The 23,466-nt window shown below is 38.4% G+C and overlaps 3 protein-coding genes across 4 annotated transcripts in view; 2 read left to right on the top strand and 1 right to left on the bottom strand.

Moving 5' to 3' along the window:
* LOC136236181 (uncharacterized) overlaps positions 1 to 23,466 on the bottom strand; it is a 179,563-nt gene that overhangs the window by 32,833 nt on the left and 123,264 nt on the right. The window lies entirely within an intron of this gene.
* The window catches only part of LOC136236255 (uncharacterized), a 157,619-nt gene that overhangs the window by 64,984 nt on the left and 69,169 nt on the right, over positions 1 to 23,466 (top strand). The gene's annotated exons all lie outside the window — the stretch shown is intronic.
* LOC136247717 (uncharacterized) lies at positions 12,801 to 21,709 on the top strand. Its single transcript, XM_066039548.1, has 2 exons — positions 12,801 to 12,851; positions 20,618 to 21,709. The coding sequence occupies exons 1-2, from the start codon at positions 12,801 to 12,803 to the stop codon at positions 21,707 to 21,709; spliced, it is 1,143 nt and encodes a 380-aa protein (XP_065895620.1).

Genomic DNA, 23,466 nt, shown 5'->3' with positions numbered 1-23,466 from the left:
ACAACTTGCATACGTCACTCATGACCTCACTCTAGTATCACTACTTTTCGTCACACTTAACTCACTTTACTTGGATGTGCATTTTTATAGCTATAAGCTATTCAAATCTACCTCATCGTCATCTGGGAAAATTGAGGCTGGTTTTTGGGTTATGTTATTTTGTGGGTCACGCCTACTCCTTTGTGGTCCCTACTATACAGTACTATCGTACTTTATGATTATTACCAAATTGCTTTAAGCAGTTATAAGTTCACAAAATATTTTTTGATGTCTTTAAAGTTAGCATAACATGTGCATTATGCAGACACGATTTGTTTTTTCAACACATGTAAACACGTGCAGGACAATGGATGAATATGCTACTATTTTGTTGGCTATTGTTGATTATGATGAAGAAGAAGAATGTATCTATGTCCAGAAGAAACAAAAATTTGCTCTAGCAAGAAATGAGACACCAACACAAAAGGTGGGAGAACAAAGAGGGAGGTTTCTTGTAAGAAGTTTAACCCATCGATGAACACTACTTGCCTAGCTACACCACCGATGACCCAGCTGGTGAAGAACACAGACTACTAATCTAGGACCAAGCACTCAAGTGTTGTGAGAAAACTTGCTGCAGTGTAACACGAGCTCAATATTCCACCCAGAGTACTGTACATTAGAAGTACTCTTATGGAAAATCATTTTGGGTCAGATAAATGAGACTGTTGTACACTCTGTACTGTCAATAGCGATAAATACAATAAAACACATTGAGCTCCAGAGAGGTATCGTTAAAAGTGTTTCATTACTGCAATTATTGATAGTATTAATATGATTCATCCTTACCACACATACATGTACATATTTACGTATGCAAAATCTATTGATTAACAGTAAAATTTTACAGGTATTGCAGCTCTTCAATTCGTATGAGTTTTATACACTAACACAGTGCACTAAGTGACTGCATATGCATGTGCTGCTGTTTAACATACCTAGCTAATTCAAGAAATGTTCTGTGTACGTGCATATGTGTGGACATGTTAAGCCACTCCTGTGTGTATATTACAGCTTTTCACTACCATGTTTCTCCGCCACCAAATGCAGCAATAGCTGTAGGCTCTATGGACATTTCTGGGGATAGTGATACTGCATATTAAATTTATTAGGTACTGTAGAAGCATTATTTTTCTTCCCACTGTCAGATGTACAAGCCTTCAAATAGCATGTTTTGCTCGAAGAAACTACAAAAGTGCAATAAAATATCTTCACAAATAATAATTTTAAAATCACTTCCACAGGACTTAGGTATTAATTTACCTGTTTGTTTACTTGTACTGAAAATATATAATGATTTAGTGATCTGCTAGTCTGATTTTTGGTGGCATGTTTTTGCTCTATCGTGGACCATACACATAAGAACAACTGTTATTCTGCAGTAAAAACAAATAAGTTGATTGATTGATTGATTTATAAATTACCTTTTGACCATTGGCAACCACTGTTCATCGTTGCCAGCCGAAGCAGAACGGTAGTTGCCAAATAGTTGTATTGCTACCACAACACAGTTGTTAAATTTATCCCTGCAGGTTTTGTAATTTGTCTCGCCCACACATTTTATAATACCGTAACCTTAATGTACAGTACTTATCAAGATGCTAATTCACACAGTAGAATCTTACAAGTAATTGTGTTTTCTCACAGTTGTATAACTACATTATTCAATCACATGGCTATGATTACCTTGTGAGGAATGTCCTTGGCTACTGACAGACATCTCTATACTGGCAGCTATACAGTAATAAATGATTCACATATAACAACATTCAATTATACTACAACGGTGTGTTGTGCAACCAAAGAAAGTCAGTGTAGGTGTATCTTTAACTTATACTGCAACCACAAAATGTTGATCATCATGAATTCATAGCTTGGTATTATCAAAAGCATGCATTGGAAACCCCCTTGGAGTTGGAAACCCTTCATACCAAAGATTTGCTAGCCACAACTGAGTTACAGGTTATTAAAGTTTAAACATCTTATATGCAGCATTTTAAAAAGGCAGTGGATACTGAACCGAAAGTCGGTTCAATAGCCTAGCCGGTATGCTACAGTAAAACTTAGGGTTACTAAAATGAGACTAAATCAACTACAAAATTTGTCCAAGAATCGAACCATGGATTACCAGTAAGGTAGGTCAGTGTGCTACCACTGTGCTACCACTGTGCTACCACTGCTAGCTACTGTACCCACCTCCTGTATGTTTCTTTTGCCAGACTCAACAAGTAAGCTGTATATTGTAAGAAGAACATACTCTAAAGGTGAAGAAGAAACCAAAGCTGAATCCGACCTCACGTAACACTAATACTTGCCGCGTGCCCTAAAATTGAACAACTAATAGACACCAGTTGACACACTATTAGTTTTTGAAAGCTGATAGTCTGGCATGAGATGCTAATTCAACAGGAATTAACCAAACAATTTCAATGGAGCCCTTGATCACATTCTCTAGTAGCAGCTCAAGGTCATCAACATAAAAAATGCTTTGCAATTTTGACCAGTGTTTTGCAACATCTTCAAGGGTGATATCTTCTATGTTTTTGTTCCACCTCTCCCGTACTTTTGTGTAGTACTCACCAGTAACTTCTACTCCTGTAAAGTTTTGCAGGACATCCATAAGCTTTTTGGAAAATATTATGGTCTTATACTTGTCAATGAGTTTTTTTGCTTCTCGTTGGTTGGAAAAAAGCTACCATTTTCTCAAACACATGCACGTTTATCCAGTTGTAGTTGGGAGATACTATTAGCACTTCCAATAGCTCATCCAAATTGTTGGTTGCATTTATCTTCTCAAGGAGGTCATTAGGTATATTATTAATTTTTGCAGCAAACTTATCTGCCTTTATACATGCACCACGTAAGAGTGTAAACTCACAATTGCTTGACTTCAAAAAGCCACCAATAGCATGAACGAGTTGGAGGAACATATCTTCTACTCTATCGTTTATATTAAATTCCACAGTTGCAGCTTCTGCTATAGACTTTTCTTCTTTTAGTTTGTGTAACTCTTGTTCAATTTTCTCAGCTAAAGAACATGGTCCTACGGTGCCATAGCTCTTCATAACATCTAACATGGCATTAAGGGTCCCATCAATACCACTTTTAAGTTCAGAATCAATAGTACTAAGTAGACAATCCATTGTAACTGATTCCTTCTGTTTAGCTAATATGATCTTCCTTGATATAAAATGATTCATGAACACTTCTAGTTGTACTAAATTTTTTATGTCAACACGATACTTCGTGAACACATCATGTGCTAATAGTGGAGCTATAAAATGTATAAAGGCATAATATAATTTTGTTAGTTGCATGTACGTGAAATAAATAACAAAGTAGTACAGGTAGTAATAGGCTCAGGCTAGACTATCTGCATAATAACTGTTTAAAATTATGGCTATTTATATTGGTACAGAAAGTCAAACAGACTTATAATTTGGATTGTAAAACAAAATGGCACATTATTGTTCTTCCTGGTAATAATACATCTATGTAATGTGCGGCATCTTGGGTTAATCAATGAAGTAATGTTGCAGGTTTATTCTTTAAAAAATAGGTAAACATGACACCTAAACATAGATGCATATACGAGGCTTATGATGACATACCGGTGCAATGTAGCAAATTTCATAGAAAAATAAAATTGTTATATGAATAGCACTGATGTTTAATGCTTTGTTCCCATTGCTTAGTTAATTTGGAGATGGCTTGGTTTGGTCAGTCTAACAAGCTCCAGAATGCACATAATTAATGCAGGCCTGTGTAGAGCTTCCAGCCCCGACCAATAAGCTTTCCAGTCTAAGACTGTTTTATGATTCCATTGAGGCACACGTTAGAGGACTTTCATCACTTGGGGTGCCAAAGGAGTCTTATGAAGCCCTCCTGGTACCAATCATGTTAGCCAAACTGTAAGTACCAACCCGTAAGAACTTGGCTTGGGAATACAGTAACCTGGATTGGTCTATTGACGATTTATGAGCAACAATTCTCAAGGAAATTGGAATAATGGAGACAGGGTTTTACACCAGTGATGTACTGTTAAGCACACCTAGAGGCTTACATTCCATGGATTTATTTTATGCTGGGATCAAAAGGAACACATAGCATCCTTCCTCCTCGTAATTGTAAGAAGAAGCAATTGTGTGTGTACTATAAGGGTGACCACTCCTCCAGTGTATGTGATATAGTCACTGATGTTCAGAAGAGGTTAGAAATAGGTAAGAGAGGAAATTTGTGTTTTAATTGTCTGGGTAATCACAAAGTGTCACTCTGCAATTCCAAGTTTCGATATAGGAACTGTAAACACAAACGACACACTAGCTTATGGAAGCCTATTAGTGAATATCCTAAGCTAGGTGATAAGAGAGACAACCAAGTGATTGGCACAGACCAACACATCAGTACAAACTAGCATGACAATGGCTCCAGTATCGTAGTTCAAACTCCATTAAGTGCCCACCCACCAGCAATACTATCACTCTACTGAAAACAGCCATAACTCCCATTTGTGCTGAAGGCTTATGAATCCAGGATAACATTTTATTTGATGATGGCTCACAATTTTCCTTCATTACAGAAGAGGTAGCCAAGTAGTTTAACTTGAAACAAACCAATAGTGAGCATGTAGCAGTTGCACCATTTGGTACAGAATGTACATCAACCCAACATCTTTCGGTAGCCTGTGTGTACACTGAAATTCTGTCAGGGGAAAGAATACCGATATCCATTCTTATTGTCCCATTCATTGCTGCACCACTTCAAAACTCTGTGCGTGCTTCTGTCAATACACTTCAACATCTACAAGGATTGAAATTAGCTCACCCCATTACCAATGAAACCAATTTTCAGATATCGCCCCAAACAATTTTGGTCCTTACAGGAAACTGGTACAGTTTAACACACCACACAGGGAAAAGACTTTCTATGCAAATACCAAGCAGCTAATATCAGCCAAGCTCAAGATAGTACGTACACTGCCAGATTTCCGTGGAAATCAGTAAATTTACCTTCCATCAAACTTTATTGTGTGTGAAAGACGTACATGGAACCTAGTCTCAAGAGTGATGGAATCTTCAACTCTCTTACATCTATACAATGACATTATTTTGGACCAGAGGCTTCATAGAGATACTGTTATCTGATCACCAACCAAAACATGCCCATTACCTCTCTCATCACCCCGTCAAAAAACTCTTGGTAACCACATCTATGTGGATAGTTTTTGATGGTAGTTTCCAACAAAAGAAGGGATCGGCAAGCCTCAATGATTGTCTACTTGTGGGTCTTCCATTTTTGAATGACTTTTGCTCCATTCTGCTTATATTCCAAATACCCACCTTTGCATTTGCCACAGATATAGAAAAGACATTTCTACACGTGAAGCTGCACAACTCAGACAACAACTCAGACATGGATTATGCACACTTTTTGTGGCTTTCTGACATTACCAATCCAACTCGTTACCTGGCAACATACAGTAGTAGTGGTATATAAATGGATAATGTAATAGTTAGGCCATCTTTTAATAGCTTGTGTATTTAGGATATAGTGTGCATGGGTGTATTTTGGTGTGTATGACATAATGTATAAAGATGGCGGACATGCAGGCCATGTGGCATGTTAGCAGTCATGGATTCATTGAAACCCACTACATTACCCTACAACTTACACTAAATTAAATGTGTGTATATATATATAATAATAAAAGTAACAAAAGAAATATAAACATACAATGTACTGCAGCCATGCATTATGCATAATACCGTATAATGGGAATGATTTGCAAAAGAAAACATTTGCGAATTTCACGATTTTAGATGATTCGCAACTGTTTTCTTGCAAAATTTTTCCTACAAGTAAAAAACTTTATTTTGTGGATCGATTGATGCAGCATTCATATAATGAGTGCATAATTATAAGCAGGTAGCTACTCGCCTTGCTTACTTTCTAAACTTTTTTATAATCCCCTGCCCTAATGGCACTCCCTTCCACTCACACGTCTCTATGGAAAACAAGCTAGAAGAAAAACATAAAAAGGGAAAAGAAAGAATTTACCTACAGAAAATACACCTAAAAGAATCTACAGAAGCCCAGGGGATGTTAGTGAACTGGTAGATTCCCCTCTGCAATGGCAAGATGTATTGCCGTGGGCACACCAATGTGCTTAGAGTGTGATTGAGAACCATTGCGAACCACGGATGCACATGATGGTGGAGTGAAGCAAGGAGAACCCCAAACTGCAATACTTACTCCCAAGCTTGCTCGCTAAACTGCTATACATGCGAGACAGTATAGCCAGTGAGGCGCAAGACATGCAAGACCATGTTATGATTTGAATTCGAACAGAGATGCAATTCATGCAAACTTCGCTGACAGTGAAAAAATCAGTGCTACTCCCATGCAAGAGAAAAGGGTCAAACGTAATTGCAGCCCAGCGATTCACTGTGCCGGAATAGCATGTCTTAACCTTGGTTTTAGTGCCACTCCCAAGGCCGGGCATGTCTATCGTCTGCGCTCATTGTGAATGCTGATCATGCATAGCTACTAGTACACGTAGTACGCAACATGTCAGAGTCGAGCCATATAGTGGAGTGCTCCCTATCCATTATTAATCCGCTGTAGCTGCTCGCCCAATTATTAAATTACTTTATGCAATAAATTGCAAATGTTTTCTTGCGAATGAGGAAATAGTAGATCATTCACGAATGTTTTCTTCCGCGAAACATTCCCATTATATGGTATATCTAATCCATATCCAAATAGTGGGTAGATTGTGTAATGCTTGAAACCATTTCAACATTACTGCATGCTTAGGTCAAAGTGCACCTTTAGGTTATAGCATGCACTTAGTTCACAGCAATTATATGCAAGATCTTATATTCATACATCTGCAGCACTTCAATTTATTGTGATGCAATAAATTACATTATACTAACAAGTGCTGTAATTAATAGTTACACCATGGCCACGAGGGGTTTGCCTGAAATAAATGCCCAAGCCCAAGGGCCATAGGCCCGAGGGCGCAGGCATATATATCAAGAAAATCCCAAGTGGCTATGGTATAAGTAATATATACCACTCTGGTATGCTCACCTAATAGGTGAAGGAAGACGAACCTGCATTCACCACATTATTTTTATACAGAGGCATGCAAACATCGATTCTGGGTTTAAATTGTGGGCACAAAAAAGAAATGATTGTGGGTTTCACTGGTTGTAGTGATACCATTTTAAACCAAATAACCACTTCATGGATGAATAAAGTAACCTAAGGTGCTAAAATAAACACATAGACATATAGGTTTTGAATGTTTGAGGCATCTTTTCATGCAGTTGAAATGTACTGTGTAGAAAACAATCTCCACATTGCAAAAATGATTATTTAGTGATGCCTAGTAACTGAACTATGCAATGCTGACTCACTCAATTCTTTTTGATTCACAACAATGCCCCTAACTAAACCAACATGTTTAACTCAAACCCACAATACAAAACTTTAAGCAGCTCTAATTCAAACCCACAATGCAAAACTTTAAGCAATTCTATATTAAATAATCAAAGGTAACTGATGCTTTGTAACTGCCTCAGCATCAAAGGCAGTTGTGGTCAGGGCTATATCATGATATTAACCACAGGGAAATATCTATAGATATCGCCCTGTGATCAGGGCAATATGTGATATATAACCTTGTGGTTTCCTTTGATCTGAAGTGTCAAAGTGGTACATGTGACTATAAATATATGCACAGAAGTTTAACATATTTAACATATTATGTAGCTAACTCAAGTAAATGTTCTGTGTAGAGGTGTACCGATATAGGTTTTTGACATGTACCGATATCCGATATTGATGCCACCAAAAGAAGCCGATAACCGATAGTTGATCCGATATTTGCATTATAGTTAAAAGTGTACATTTACCTGCCCTACAATAATTATGTGCATGTATTCATTGCTATACTCTTCCTGTGGTGGTATACAGCTTGGGTTTCTATTGTGCAATCCAGACAATTAGGCACCCACAAACATTTTTATGTATATTCCCATTAAACAGATATTTCTGCATTACTCCGCATTCTAATGGCTTGTGAGAAAGCTGGTAAAGCAAGTTTCCTTGGTTATCCTGTGACTCTTCTTTTTATTACAAGGTACTCTATAACTGCTTCATTTGTAAAGACTGTAATAAGTTTTGCAGCAACAAACACTAGACCTTTGAATCGCGTGTATTTATATGGCTTCTCATAGTGCTTGTCACAGTTTCAGAGTGAACAATAAGCCACTGGCACTAAAAAGAGCCACATGATTGACGTAGAAAACCAATGCACAATCCGTTTATGTACAAACTATTTACTGTATAAATATCGGTAGCGATATTGGTCCTCTAGCTGTTCTGTACCAATACCGATATTGGTAAAAATTACCATATCGGTGGCCGATATTATAGCCGATCCTATTATTGGTACACCTCTAGTTCTGAGTGCATGTGAGCATGCTCAGCTGTTCCTATGTGTAGATGACGCTGGAACATTAGTTATGTAAGTATATACCTATAGCAGTACATGTATATGTATATATATAATATATTGATACTGTTGCGTGCATTATTTCAATCCAGGTACTGAACCTATGAGCTTAATGTACATTATCAAGATGTTAATTCACATAGTAGATCCTTACAAGTACTTTTGTGTTTACTCACAATTGTATAACTACACTATTCAATCACATGGCTACCATTACCTTGTGAGGAATGTCCTTGGCTACTGACAGACATCTCTATACTGGCAGCTATACATGTAATAATTTATGTAAATAGAAACACTTAAATAATTGTACAACCAAAGAAAGCTAGTGCAGGTGTAACTTTAGGCAAGCTATATATCTCAAAATTATACTGCAACCAAAAAAAGTGTGATTGTCACGAATTTATATCTTGGTAATACCAAAATGAAACTAAACTGTAAATATAAGTGTGCAGTGTAAACCACCTTGACTTCTCATACCAAAATTTGCTAGATGTGTCTAGCCACAATTGAGATACAGGTTATTAAAGTTTATCTTATAGCAGCATTTAGAATAATTGCTCATCCATTTTGATTCTCTGAAAATTTGGAGTAAGAATATACTATAGTGCAATTACAGTCTGAGTTTCTATTGAATGGTGTAAATGATTATCAAAAATTACAAGTGTCACACCTACTGTACTGTCTAAACCACTTATGTAACTAGCTCAATTGTCTTGCAGATCTCAGTGAAATAGCACCACCTGAACTTCATGTATACACCAGATGAAATATCTTACAGAGAGTAGTAAACAATCAAGGTACAAACAGAATAAAAACTGGCAAGAATTTATGGAATGAAAACAACTAGAATGCATACTAGTTACAGATCATCTTTACAGCAAATTACAGCAATAATTTATATAAATTTTTGGCTGCTAAGAAATGGCTGTGGTGATATTAATTGTTGTTGTTAATTTTATACATTTTAATCACTGAAGCCAATTCTTGGTTGCTACCCTATGGTACGTTCATATCAGAAGGGATATAACACTTCTTATTGTTTTACTGTGATTTAATATCATGCACTACTCCTGACCAGCTTGTTTCAGTAATTTTTATTGATGTACTATGGTCCCTATTCTAGTTGAAAATTTCAATTTTTTGTGTTCTTGTAGAATAAAAGTGGATGTAAAAGTGTGGTATGGATTTCCAAAAGTAAACTAGCATAAAGAGATGCCAAAAGGCACATCTTGGGGTGAAGCGATGTCAAACAATGAAAAAATCAAGCTTGTAGCCTTATGAGTTAGAAGGCATCAAGCAGGCAGGCAGTTAGTCAGTCAGTAGAAAATTCCATTAGATAATATTTTATGTAGCAACCTATTTAGGGTTGTACTGAAGGCACTTTGGACTTGGTCATACCTAACCGATACTACCAAGGCACCAGGTTGGCATTATGAAGCTGGATTTTGTGTGATATTCTTGACCAGAAAATCCAAACCTACATGATCGTACTGTATGATACATATGTACATACATAATTATGTGCGTACATGCATGCACACATACATACATACATACATACATATACGCACACATGCGTATAATATTATATATGATACAGTTTCAGGAAGCCGGAAACATTCCCAGAATATAAAAGCTTGCCTGGTTACATAATAATGCATTCCATATAATTCAATTACCAGCAAAATTCTTTTCAATATCAGCAGCAACAACATGTAGTTCTACACCTGGTGACTTCAGTGCAGCTACTAAATGGTACCAGTTGGCTTCAGGATGAGTCTGCCTCCAGTATTTGAACATCTCTAGACAACACTTCTTTACATCATGGTCATAGTTTGAGTTAATCTGTTGCAAATGTTCCTCCTGTTCTGCCTTTAGCAACATCACTCCTACCTCATACCATTTACTAGCCACATGAGGTATCACAAATGACAGAAGTTGTTGTGTAGTAGGTGTACTGTGAGCTAAACACAACATATAATAAATAGAATGTCATAACAGAATCACAAACTAAAAGAAATACGAACACTTATAAATAATTGATAATAAACACAATGCAGCAATTAATTCATTTCACTGTATTGAAGTTCTGCTACAAAATTCTTCAGAAGTTAAATGTAATTTTAGTACCTATTTTAAACTAGGTGTACACCCACAGCCAGCAGTAATGATTGAGACACAACTAGTTTTCTGAATGATGGTACAGATTTGGAATCAACACTTTCACAGGAGTGATAGTAGAATGCCTGATTTCATTCAAATTGTTACATGCACACACTACAAAGATTTGCTTGCAAGTCATCCACAAATGTGCTCTAGAGGGAACTTTAAATAAGTACCTTCTAAAGTTCATTACTTTGATTTTCATAGTACAATAAACATGCTTCCTTAGCTTTGGTCATAAAATGCACATTACTAATTATAAGCTTTGTTCATAAAAAGGCACGTTCATGAAAATAGACATACTACTTCTAAAAACCAGGCACTGGTAATAATACCTTGGTACTGGGTAAGACAACATTATGTTATTAATTTAATTAATTTGTTTTGCAATAATCATTGAACATCAGTAAGGGAAAAGGATTCGTTCTAGATAACTGATTGCTGTTATGTCATTTGCCCAGTGATTTTAGTAAAAGTTATATCCTAGTTAGAAGGGTGGGGGAGGTAAAAGCTTTTGGTTGGTGCCTTGCCTTGGTATATAAGTTGAAGCGGTAAGAAGACTCCATTCATAGTTGCAACAAATATACAGCAGCAGTCTGTCACTGGTCATTTGCTCCAGCTATCTTGACTCTATTGGCACCAGTCTTTTCAACTGTCCAGTCTGAGGCTGGAACATATTGCATGCCAGTTTGGTTCTAATTTACAACAGAGTACTTATAACTCTATAATCACTTGAGCATCAAAAACAAACTGAGTTTGCATTCTTTCAAGGTCTGAAGTTACAGTAGGCTAGCTTTCATTGTCACTTTTCCAAGCCTTCTCAATCATTCCTTAGCCCAGTGGGTTGTAAGTTCTAAATACGAATCTCTGCTGCTGTCATGGTGTAAAACCAATCCTTTTACAGCAACCATCAGGGCACTGTTGTTTGACAAATTTCTGCAACATACATACGTTCACAATTGTACATCTAGACAGTCCCCAAAAGTAATGGTCTGCCTTTTTTCTTGGTTGGCAAAGATAGCAGTGTGTGCACTTGGAGAAAGAAGTCTTAGTGAGATCTACAAAACGGGGAAAAAGGATGAGAAATGGATGTAAAGAAGCTCCCTTGACTGCATGAATATCTAGAGAACAGCTTTTGGTGTCTTACTGCAGCAGCTACTCCACGATCAGTGTATCTGCTAATATGAGCCCTCTCTTCATTATCGAAGTGTTCATATGTTCCCTCTTGAGTCGGTAATAGAGTCCATCATGTGCTGAATCTCTATTAACAGCAACTATTCCACCCCTGGATATTGGCTTAGTCAAATTGTCAGGTGATGGTAAAGGAGTCTTGAACAGTGGATTACTGTACTTCCAAGTACCATTTCCACATGCCACAAAATTCACCACATGTACTTCTGTGTCTAACAGCAACAAAAAAAATATATCGAGATTTGGGTATGCAAAAAAAAAATTATAAGGAAATTTATTTTTGTGGTTTAATGATCATCCAGGAAATTTTCAAAAACTTTTAACCTTGAAAATAAGTAGCCCTATGGTATGCAGTTCTCATGAAGGTAATGTACTGTAAGATGTGTACATTGCATAAATCTACTGACTTATACAATAACTAGTATTTTAATTTAAAATGAGGATTTTAGCAATAAAAAGTAGTGAAGCAAGAGATGAATTATGGTATTTTACAGCGTAGCTCAGTGGGAAAATCCCTGCTTTGGCACATTTTCAACAAGAGATAAATGATGGTATTTCATTGGATGGCCCATACCACATCAAAAGGCACATTTCACTGGTGAGTTTGTGGTGTAAAATGGTGGCCTTGCGCTGCTTTGTTTGGCCTCTAGGCTTGCGACTGTAGTGAGTGAGGTAAACCAAATTTTAAGTTTTGGTGATTTTTTAAAACTCCGGTGACCGGTAAGTATTTTCTTGATTTCAATGCTGCTATTATTCCTTCAAAGTGATTTTTGTGGCGTAAGGTGTCTCTAGGATGATCAGGCGGCACACATCATTTTTGGGAGACCCCTGCTTAAACAGTACTACTGTACTGTTTGATAACACAGCACCATCATTAAGTATGAGGAGACAGAACCTTGGAGCTAATGGATATTATCAAGCAATATTCCCTGTCAGTATATAGCAGTCACATAAGCTGACATACCATATCTGAGTGAGAGATATTTGTATATACATCTTGTGCTGCAGGTTATATAAACATCTTGAAAAGATTTTAGTGTATACTGTCAGAGTCAGTTTTCTTTACCAGGTGTTTGCACATCACCTCAAACAGCTATTCCAATTCTTTTCACGAGCATCTCAATTATCATGACAGTTTAAATTACAGTATTCTGCTGATTGTGTGTGTGTGTGTATGTGTGTAGTAGGAGATTTAAACAGACACAAATGCCTTCCAGAGAGTGAGAGAAGCTAGTACACCTTCAACATGGAGTAGTGCAATTTGAACATTGTCAACGATGGTTTAAGGATGTCTTGCTGTCCACAGAAGATTATGGAATCCACATTAAGTTTTTTTTGCTCTCCCATTTGGGGGAACACATAACCCACAAGGGAAATGTGATTAGGATCAGGATCTGGTGTGTGCAGTGTTTGTTTGTGTTGTGAGGCAGCATTGCCAAGTGGCTAGAGCATTGGCCTGGTAATTAAAAGGTTCCTCAGTTATGCCAAATTGGTGTTGTTGTTGTTTCCTTGAGCAAGAAACTTTACTCACTCCAGTTTACCTAGATGGTTAAATGGAGACCTGGTGGCTTGGTGTAAATGAGGAAGCAGCCCACCCAGCTGTAACATGAATGGGTACCTGGTATAGTGCCAATTGTCCATGTCTCACACAGTGGGTGAAGGTCCAAGTGGGACTTCAGGCACCCACACCTACACCTGTGGGACATGGTACTGCATTCTGCAGGCTACTAGTCATGCCCTAGAAGGATTTGTCTGCGATGATTCCTAGCACTTGAGTAACACACAGGTGTTCTCAGTACTCGTTCACTGGGTAGGCATGACCGTACTAGCACAGCAGCTGAAGACTTTGTGTGTGTTTGTTTGTGTGTGTGCGTGCGTGTAATTTATTGCAGTAATTTCTATGGAACTGTTGTATTGACTACCTAGTGAATATCAAAGTGTGTATGCATTGTAGCTATTTCTTTGCTATATAATCTGTAATGAATGATTCATCTTTAGTACAATTAATTTTGATTCTCAAGGGGCTGCAAAGCATGCATATACCTACTGGAAAGCTCCAAGACTAAAAGTTTAATGTGATATTTTAATCTAAGTTTTTGTTGCCACTGAAAAGGGGGTTCAACCAAACTATCTAAACCCCCTGCCTACACCCCTGTCAAGCATGATTCTTTCTATTCTATTCTTCAATTCATCACAAACCCTCTAAGTCTAAAAACGCTATTAAGTTCCCAGACCACTCATAAAGCTTGCCACTGGACTTAGGAAAAAGCAGCCAGCAAAAGTAGACTACGGCTGATTGTGACAATGTTTGATGTTACTATGTGGTTAAAACAATCAAATCTGATGATTGGGCAATTAGACCAGATTTCCCAGAAACAATCACATTTGAGAATTACTCATGTGATTTGCTACTGTCTGGTAACCACACAGTGCATTTCAAAAAGAGAGTTCAGGAGTGTCTGTAACTAGTCTTGAAGCAAGAGACACTGCCCATCCACTCTATAGTAAGCAAGCAAGGATAATCCTGTGAGTAAGACACATTCTGCGTACTAGCTACCACAAGGTCTTTTGAGCTTTATGAATAGTAAAATTAAACACACGTAAACTCTGATAGAATGCACAACTGCGAAATGAAACACAGATTAACATTCTGAGGTTAATACAAATCTTATGATGTAGCTCTACAAACTTTGTTATACACCAATAGGTCAGGTAGTACTCCAAACCACTGGACATCTGCTGTAATAGATCCTGCGTAATGAAATACCTTTTGTTTATTGAACAACTGTTACTTCCTGTCAGCAAAATGATACATAAGAGAGACATTCTCTTAACGAAGAGGTGTATCAAATGAGCAATTGCACATGTGATACCTGGTGGAAACAGCAGAGATATGACTGTGAAAATGGCTGAAACTATATAGTTGATGGACAGCAGCTGCAGTAATCATGATATACATGTGTCAGGTTAGCATATTTACACTGAATCTGAATGTCTGTTTAATGGGCTGTTTAGTGCCATGAGGTGATGTCTTGGATGTATAGGAGTGCAAGCCAGTCTAGTGACAAGTTGAGAGAAAAGACAAGAATGATACTAAAAAGTTTGTACTTGAAATAATTCTTTGTTAAACCAAACGCGCGACCACGGCCGGAGGCTAAATAGATGTAAATGTCCAGGCATTGTGGCACCACAGACAAACAGAGAGTTGCTCTAGCAAATGGCGGTATGCTAGGCCACGAGAAATGCCACTCCTGGTGGCTGTCCTCAAAACAATATCCTGCATGACAGGACGACTAGCAGCAGACCACAAACCCAAGGACTCAACGTAATTGAACGAATTACGGAAATTTCATGAATTACAAAATACAAGAAGTAGCTAATAATACTATTGCACAACCCAAAACTACCCTATTGTAAAATAGTAATACATAGTTGGTTAATTCATAGTAGCATATACTATCTGTAATCCTATCGCCATCATGAAACTTCGAAGCGCCGTCAGTATGAGGAGAGAGTGCGAGAGGTGGAACATGGTAATTTTAATCCTCTTGTTTTTCCAACTTCTGGAGGCATGGGTGCCTCCACCACTGTGGCTTACAAGCGCCTGACCTTCCTCCTATCTTGTAAGTGTAAATCACCCTACTGTAGGGTGTGAGCTGGCTTTGCTGCCGTCATGGCTTCTCCTTATTGCACTCTGCCATCATGTGCATAAGGGGTTCTCACTCCTCCTCTGGTCATCCCTTTAAGGGTCATGTTCCAGCATCAGTTGACCTTGCACTGGGGGAGGGGCGTCTTGGGGCCGTTTAAGCCCCACTTCCTTTTTTTCTATTCTGTGTTCTGTAGGTTCTGTTTCAGTAGCTCTGTAGGTGTAGAAATAGGCTAAACCCATTTTATAGAAAATCTTAGCGTAGAGTAGAGTGTGGTGGATGGGAGTGCCAACTAGGGCCAGTTCTTCTTTCTTTAAAAAAATAAATAAAAAAGCACATACTATCTATGGTTAATCCCAGATGAGTTAGCTAGCTGCATGGCGCCTGGTTTTTAGAAATAGCACAACATCAACTTGTTTTTAAAAGGAGCTCAGGAGTGGATCGCAGAGAAGGGTGGTGTGCTAGAAGATTAAAGTTGGGAATCAATATGCTATCCAGAAGTGAAGATTACTTAATTTGATTAACAATACAGTAGGATTATAGTGTTCACAAGCCGCATCAACAGCAGTGTAGGTTTCAGCTAGATAGATGCACACATTAATATTGCTAATTTTAATGTTACTGCCTATGGGCAGATTTGGTGTAGGCATAATTTTCATCTAGAAATTGGCTGTAGGAGAATACCCTGGGAATTTCCACTTCCAGATTTGAACCTCCTTCCAAAATTTCCTGGCTACGCCCCTAACTTGAAATTCTGTAAGCCTCAATTTTCCAGTTGGGTAACCACAGGGCAAGGAACGACAACACAAAGAGAGCTTCAGGATGGTTTGTGGCTATACTTGGGAGTAAAAATGGTTTTAAAAGACAAAAAACTGTGATAAGCAAATCACCAAATCTCCAGGAAAGGATGTGCCTTCCAATGGTGTGCCTCTCTGAAGTGAATCCATCCAAGCATACAACAACTATACATGTACTTGAAAAACCTGTGCATGGGAGTTAGAGAATCAATATAGTGTATGTATATATGATGACTAAAGAGTTTGACTAAACGCCTCTCACATAATCAAATGCATGGGACGCTGGAGATGAAGCTATGTACATACAGTGTGTACTAAACAATTAGGATATCATGGATACTCTCTCTTGCTATTCTTAGTCTTGTCCCCAGCTGCCCACATGCTCAATCACACAAAAACCTTTGCATGGTCAAGTGTGAATGGAGCATGAATGACGTGAATCACATGAATTGAGTGCGATCACACGAAGACCTTCATGTGATCGAGTGCATGGGCAGCTGAGGATGAGACTCCACTATTCTTAGGTATAATTTATTTTAACACAGACGTTTCTATTGATGTATGTAATTCAACTTTTCTAAAACAGAATGTACGTATTCTTATTTCTATTCTAATTGGACGGTCACTCAGAAGTATAGTGCAGCTGGTTGATGTCAACAATTAATTCAGGACAAATAATGACTTTATTTTTCTTTGTTATTGATTTACAACTTACAAATTACCCATACACTCATACAAAATGGCCTTCACAGTATTTTGAATAAATGTTACAACAAATAAGGTAATGGTATTTTATTAGTTGATGGTTTACATAATACTGACCAGAAGCCACATATAAACAAACATTGAGGTTGACACTAATTTGACAAGTACCAGATTAATTGTTTATAAACTAGTCCCTTTATTCTTATTAGTTAAATCATGTCACTGCCAGTATAAGGGCATTCAGGGGTGTAGCTAGCCATTGGGTATGTCTGGGGCACAAGGTCTGACTGTTCCCATGCAAACTAATTAGTAAGACTGTGAGGTTCCTGTATAATACACATTTGTCTATCGTGTACCCGGACATTTTAGTTTTCCTTGGCCACATGACTTGTCTGTCTTGCATCTTCACTGGATTCCCCTGGACACACATATGTAACTGTGTGTCTGAATAATGTACATTCATATAAGTGTGTATATTATTTTCTCAATCACGTTTACATGTTGCCTTTACCTTGTAATGAATGTTCTTGGCTACTGAAGGACATCTTTACTGAGACTATAAAAGTACATAAAATGGAGACATTAATGATACCGCTCAAATATAGCACATACATACATATTAAATGTGCAGTTAATATAGACATCTTAGGCCTTTATAAGGCTTTCTGGTATACAGGCTCTGCCTTTACCAGGCACTTTAATCATAATAAATGTATGGGGCTTAACATTCCCACAACTTTTTAATGGCAGTAAATCCATTACTCCATGGCCCTTAACAGTAGCATTGTGCATTTCACACAATCAAACATTTAATCAAAGCTGGTCCAGGTATAATAGCATTACATACAAGGTGTTGGCATTTTCTTAGACAGTCACACTTCATATTTGTTCCACTCATGCAATTAGAGTTCCAAAACTCACTGTAGGTTTGACAACACCTTAAAACAAAAAAAAACCATACTTTATGTTGAAGGATCTTTTTGTATAGGTGGTAGGGCAAAGTGACATATGGGTGTGTTATCAAAAAACAAGGAATTAGCAAATATTTGCTTTACTGATTTGTGCAAACCTGCACTAGGATAAAGCCTTTTAAGTGTTGGGTTCATGTTAATGAGCTAAAATTGTGATATACTCATGCTTAGGTCGTTAAAATTATATAATTATGTAAGAGTTACAGCTTTTCTTATGATACACAAATTTGGTTGTTGGACAGGCCAACCAGCTTTATCTTCCCAGATTGCTACTGATATCATAACATAACAGTTACATAAACACCTGTAACAAGTTTTGTGATGACGCTGATAGCTAGTGCTATATATTAAGCAATGACTACTGCTTTGTAGTAAACTGTATAATCAAGAGTTAATAATAAGAGAGCCTCTCTTATTATTAACTCTTGGTATAATCTTTGCACTATTGTACGTCCTATAATTATGTTAACAGCTTTAGGTGTAAATTACTGGAAGTTATCAAGCAATCACCTTGAAACATTGGAAATTGAGTAAATGGCACCTCATTACAAAGACCACCTTTATAATAAGGCCATTCAATTGCAATGAATATGTCAATTATGTTGCAAATATAGTATATGCGATAGGATGGATGGCTGTGGTGTTCGGGATAAATAGTTCTCGCTTTGTAAGCAGGAAGTATTCTCCAAGACCTCACTAATAAAAGCACCTCATTGCTAGTGACCATTCAGTGCATTCCAGAAAAACTGTAGTGCACTTTATGACCTCAATAAAAGGTTAACTATTGAGGTACGTATGTGTGTACCCAATAAAATAAGTTACTGATCTGCTGCTAAGTGTCATGTAACCACATTGACAATGTAGGAACTTATGTCGCCAACACTTGGCCTCAATTTCCAAGATCACATCAGGCTTTTGGAGATATTGTTATACCAAGGTTAGCTAACCAACTAGCTATGTTTCACATCGAGGATGTCAGAATGAAGTGTGAATATTTTTTGAGCAAAATTGTAAGGTAAAATGTTCAAAAATTATTTCATGGTTGGAAATACTTTTAGAACACAATTTACATGCACCAATAACATTTCTGATTGAGACATAGGAGGTGTGAAGCTCATCAGTTGGCTAGGAGAAGACTTAGCTTCCCTAATAAGATCTCGCTTAAATTGTGTTTCTATAAGAGTAGGAAGCCATGTTTAATTTCGCATCTGAATGTGCATGGCCCAAACAATCAATTACTCAGAAGTTACGTATGTGGTTATTATGCTTTGTTTTCAGCTATCTTTCACCTGGTAAACAATATTTGAAATGAAGAACACTACAAGAAGTATCTCCAGTCATTACAAGTAACAAGTGTGATAGGTATATAGTTGGAGGAGAATCGTTTGTGCTATTATGAATTGACAACTTGCATTGTCAGTGAAAAGAACTGGAACACAAAAGAGGTCCATGATACATGCATTGTATGTACTGTGGTTGGATAAAAAGCATGTTTTGGGATGAAGCGACATTGAACAGTGAAGAAGTCAAGCACGTAGCCTTATCCTTTGTCAAGTTATGCTTGGCTGGAGACATCAGTTAGTCAGTCAATTAATTAGTCAGTCAGTCAGCAAAAAATTCTTCTAAATAGTGATTTTAAAAAAAATTCATAGAAATTCATTGAAAGATTATGGGCTTGTCTATATACTGCCAATTTGCTGTAAAGGAAACATGAGTTGGGTGGCATGTTGAGCAAGAAAGCCCAAACCACCATAATCCCTAATAAACAGCTATTATATAAATTAAAAACTTTTACCCACTTGTAGAGTTTATTAGCTATAGTTATTATTTCTGTAGGGTTAATAACTGTGCAGTATACTTTTAAGTGGAAAAACACAAATAAACTTCAATGCGTCACATTTGGGGAAATTTTTCTTATTAAATGCTATCCCACTAGGGACCTGTGAGAAGGCTATAAAGCCTGTGAATACAGGGAGTCATAAACATGTAACTAAAACGTTGAAGAATGCAGAAAAAAAAATCCCAGACCCAGCGGTGACTTATCCCCTCCAACATGCAGTCTAGGCACACGCCAGAGGAGCCACAGCAGCTGGGATCTGTGATCTTCTCTGCATTCAACCTCTACTTAATCATTGACTTCTCGCCATCAAGGGGATTTTATTAAATGCTATCCCACTACGGACCTTTCTTTTAAGACTACTTTCTATGGCCATTTTATCCCAGAAATTTGATCATTTCTGTCTTTAACTCTCTGAGGCAGTTATTGACATGTTAAAACATGATACTAAAGTAAAGATATCTTATTGAAACAACTTGGTTTTTATTTGAAGTTAATAGTTTATTCCATTTTGAAGTTATGATCATTTTTATAAGCCACAAAATTCTCTGAGTTTACCTACCTTTGGGGTGTAAAGTACCCATGGGAGGTAAATTATCTCAAAATTCATGGGTAATATAATGATCATATCTTTGGAATGAAATCACCTATTAACTTCACCTATTAATTTGTTGCTTCGTTCTGTTATATATACTCACATTGGAATGTACGCATACGTGTGTCTAGTGTGTATTAATTAGAGTGTGCCACGTTGGGTGGTGGTAAAGATACAACATTTTGGCGACGAGGATGGCGCCAGAGAGTTTGACCCACGGAAAGAATCAGTGGAGGACTTCTACGAACGTTTTGAGTTCTATTGTGTGGCCAATAACATTAGACCGGGCGAAGGGGACAACTGCAAGAAGGCTTTATTTCTCACGTTGTTGGGCCAAACAACCTTCGCTAAACTCAAGGTGTTGGCAAACCCTACACCTGTGGGTGAACTTTCGCTGGAGGGTATACTGGAACGTCTCACTGGACATTTTCGTCCCAAGACGATTGAAATAGCAGAAAGGTTTAAATTCTTTAAACGGAGCCAGCGTGAGTGCGAATCTGCTACTGACTTCATTGCCGAATTGTGTGCCCTCGCAAAAACCTGCAATTTTTGTGCATACCTAGAGACAGCGATAAGGGACCAGTTTGTCTGTGGGCTCAATGACCCCAAGTGCCAGCAAGAACTACTATGCCAAGCAAACTTAACTGCAGAATTAGCATTGCAGAGAGCTCGAGCGATTGAGGTTGTTACAAAGGAGTCTGATAGTATGCAAACTGGCAAACCAGAGCCAATCCCTACAAGTGAGGGAAATACCAATTCTGTTGCCTCCAAAGCAGTCTGTTACCGTTGTGGGGGTCAAGGTCATTTTGCCAGTTCTTGCAGATTTCGCAATGCGAAGTGTCGTTTCTGTCAGAAACTGGGACATGTGGCCCGAGTGTGTCAAGCCAAACAGAAGGCTGATAGACCAAGCAAGCCAGGGAAAACCAGTAGCAAACTACATAAACTAGAAGATAATAAAGAGTTAGAGGATGATGAGTTTGGAGAATACTATGTTGAGAGCGGTGGAACTGAAGGACACTTGAACATTTGTCAACTCTCTGACACTCACCACAAGTTTATTGTAAATGTGAAGATCAACGGTGTTGCTATTGACATGGAAGTAGACTCTGGAGCTGAACGTTCCACCATTCCATGGAACTTGTTCCAGAATCAACTATCAGCAGCTTGCAGCCTTGTTCCAAGCACAGTCACCTTGCGGCAATATGACCAGACACCCTTAGTGGTAAAGGGAGAGTGACAAGTTAATGTACAAGTGAATGACTGTGAAATTCAAGTGACTTTCATAGTAGTGGATGTCTCTACACGATATCCACTGTTTGGTAGAGACTGGATGTATCTGCTTAAATTTGATGTTCCTGAGTTGCTGAAGCGGGCTACCTGGAACTGCAAGCCATGTATTGGAACCCTGTCATCACAATCTATTCTTAGTGACTATGCAGATATTTTCAGAGAAGTGTTGGGTCTACTGAAAGGTATTGAGGCTTCCATCACTGTTGACCCTTCAGCTGTTCCAAAGTTTCATCGCCACCGATCAGTACCGTTCGCCCTAAAGGAGAAGGTGGAGGCAGCACTACAGGCTCAGGTTGATGAAGGGGAGCTAGTTGCAGTAGAGCAAAGTGAGTGGGCTGCACCAATTGTTGTTGTTAATAAGAGGGATGGGGGAATTCGTATTTGTGGGGACTTCAAGGTGTCTGTGAACCCTGTAATCTCACCACAGGTGTACCCCTTGCCCAACCCAGAGGAAATGTTTAGTACGCCGGCCAATAGGGAATCCTTTTCCAAATTAGACCTCGCTCGGGCTTACAAACAGATGCGAGTAACAGACAGTAGCCGACCCCTCCTCGCCATCAATACACACGTTGGACTATTCCAATATACTGGGCTTCCCTTTGGGATATCCACAGCCCCAGCACTTTGGCAAAAAGCCATGTCCCAAGTTCTCCACGGGATTCCAGGCGTAGTTTATTTTATTGATGACATTCTGGTTACGGGCCATACTCGCACTGAGCATGAGGCAAACCTACATCAAGTATTAGGTAGAATTCGTGAATATGGGTTACGCCTGAACAAAGCAAAATGTGTTTTTTTTCAGAATGAACTAGAATTTTTGGGGTACCTCATTTCCAGCGAAGGAATTAAGCCAACACAGAGCCGTGTAAGAGTAATACATGAGGCCCCTGCCCCCCCAGAATAGACAAGAATTACAGTCATTCCTGGGAATGGTCACTTACAATTCCAAATTCATCCCAGCACTGTCCCACACCTTACACCCGCTCCACCAATTGCTGCGCAAGAATAACCCATGGGTTTGGAAAGCACAGCACCAAAAGGCGTTTGTGGCAGCAAAACAGCTTTTGTGTGAAGGAAGTATGCTTGTCCACTATGATGTGAAGAAGCCCATAAAGCTATTCTGTGATGCTTCGGCTTACGGACTGGGAGCATGCCTGGCCCATGTAATGCAGAATGGTGATGTCCGACCAATACCTTATGCATCTCAGAAATTAACAGGGCCAGAACAGAATTATGCACAGATTGAGCGAGAAGCATTGGCAATCATTTTTGGGGTCCGTAGGTTCCATCATTACCTGTATGGGAGAGGTTTCACATTAGTGACAGACCATAGACCATTGTGTAAGATACTAGGTGAGAAAGAGGGTATACCCCCCTTGCAGCTGCAAGGATGCAACGTTGGGCACTGGTCTTGAGTGCATACCAATACAAGGTTGAACATACACCAGGTACGCAAAACCACTGCGCGGACTGTTTATCCAGATTACCCAGTGCTACTGAAGAATGTGATGGGGCTGAGTGGGTGCATGTGGTTGTGGACACAGAGCAGTTACCTGTGTGTGCCCCACAGATTGCTAAGGCATCGCAACGGGACAAAACACTTTCCATAGTCATTAAAGCGGTACAGCATGGTAGATGGCCAAGTAAGAGAGATGAACCACTCCTACCATATTACAATAGGAGAAATGATCTTACAGTGGTAGA

Source organism: Dysidea avara, chromosome 1, assembly GCF_963678975.1.
Source record: "Dysidea avara chromosome 1, odDysAvar1.4, whole genome shotgun sequence".
Classification (NCBI taxonomy): domain Eukaryota; kingdom Metazoa; phylum Porifera; class Demospongiae; order Dictyoceratida; family Dysideidae; genus Dysidea; species Dysidea avara.
This window is presented reverse-complemented; position numbering and strand designations above follow the sequence as displayed.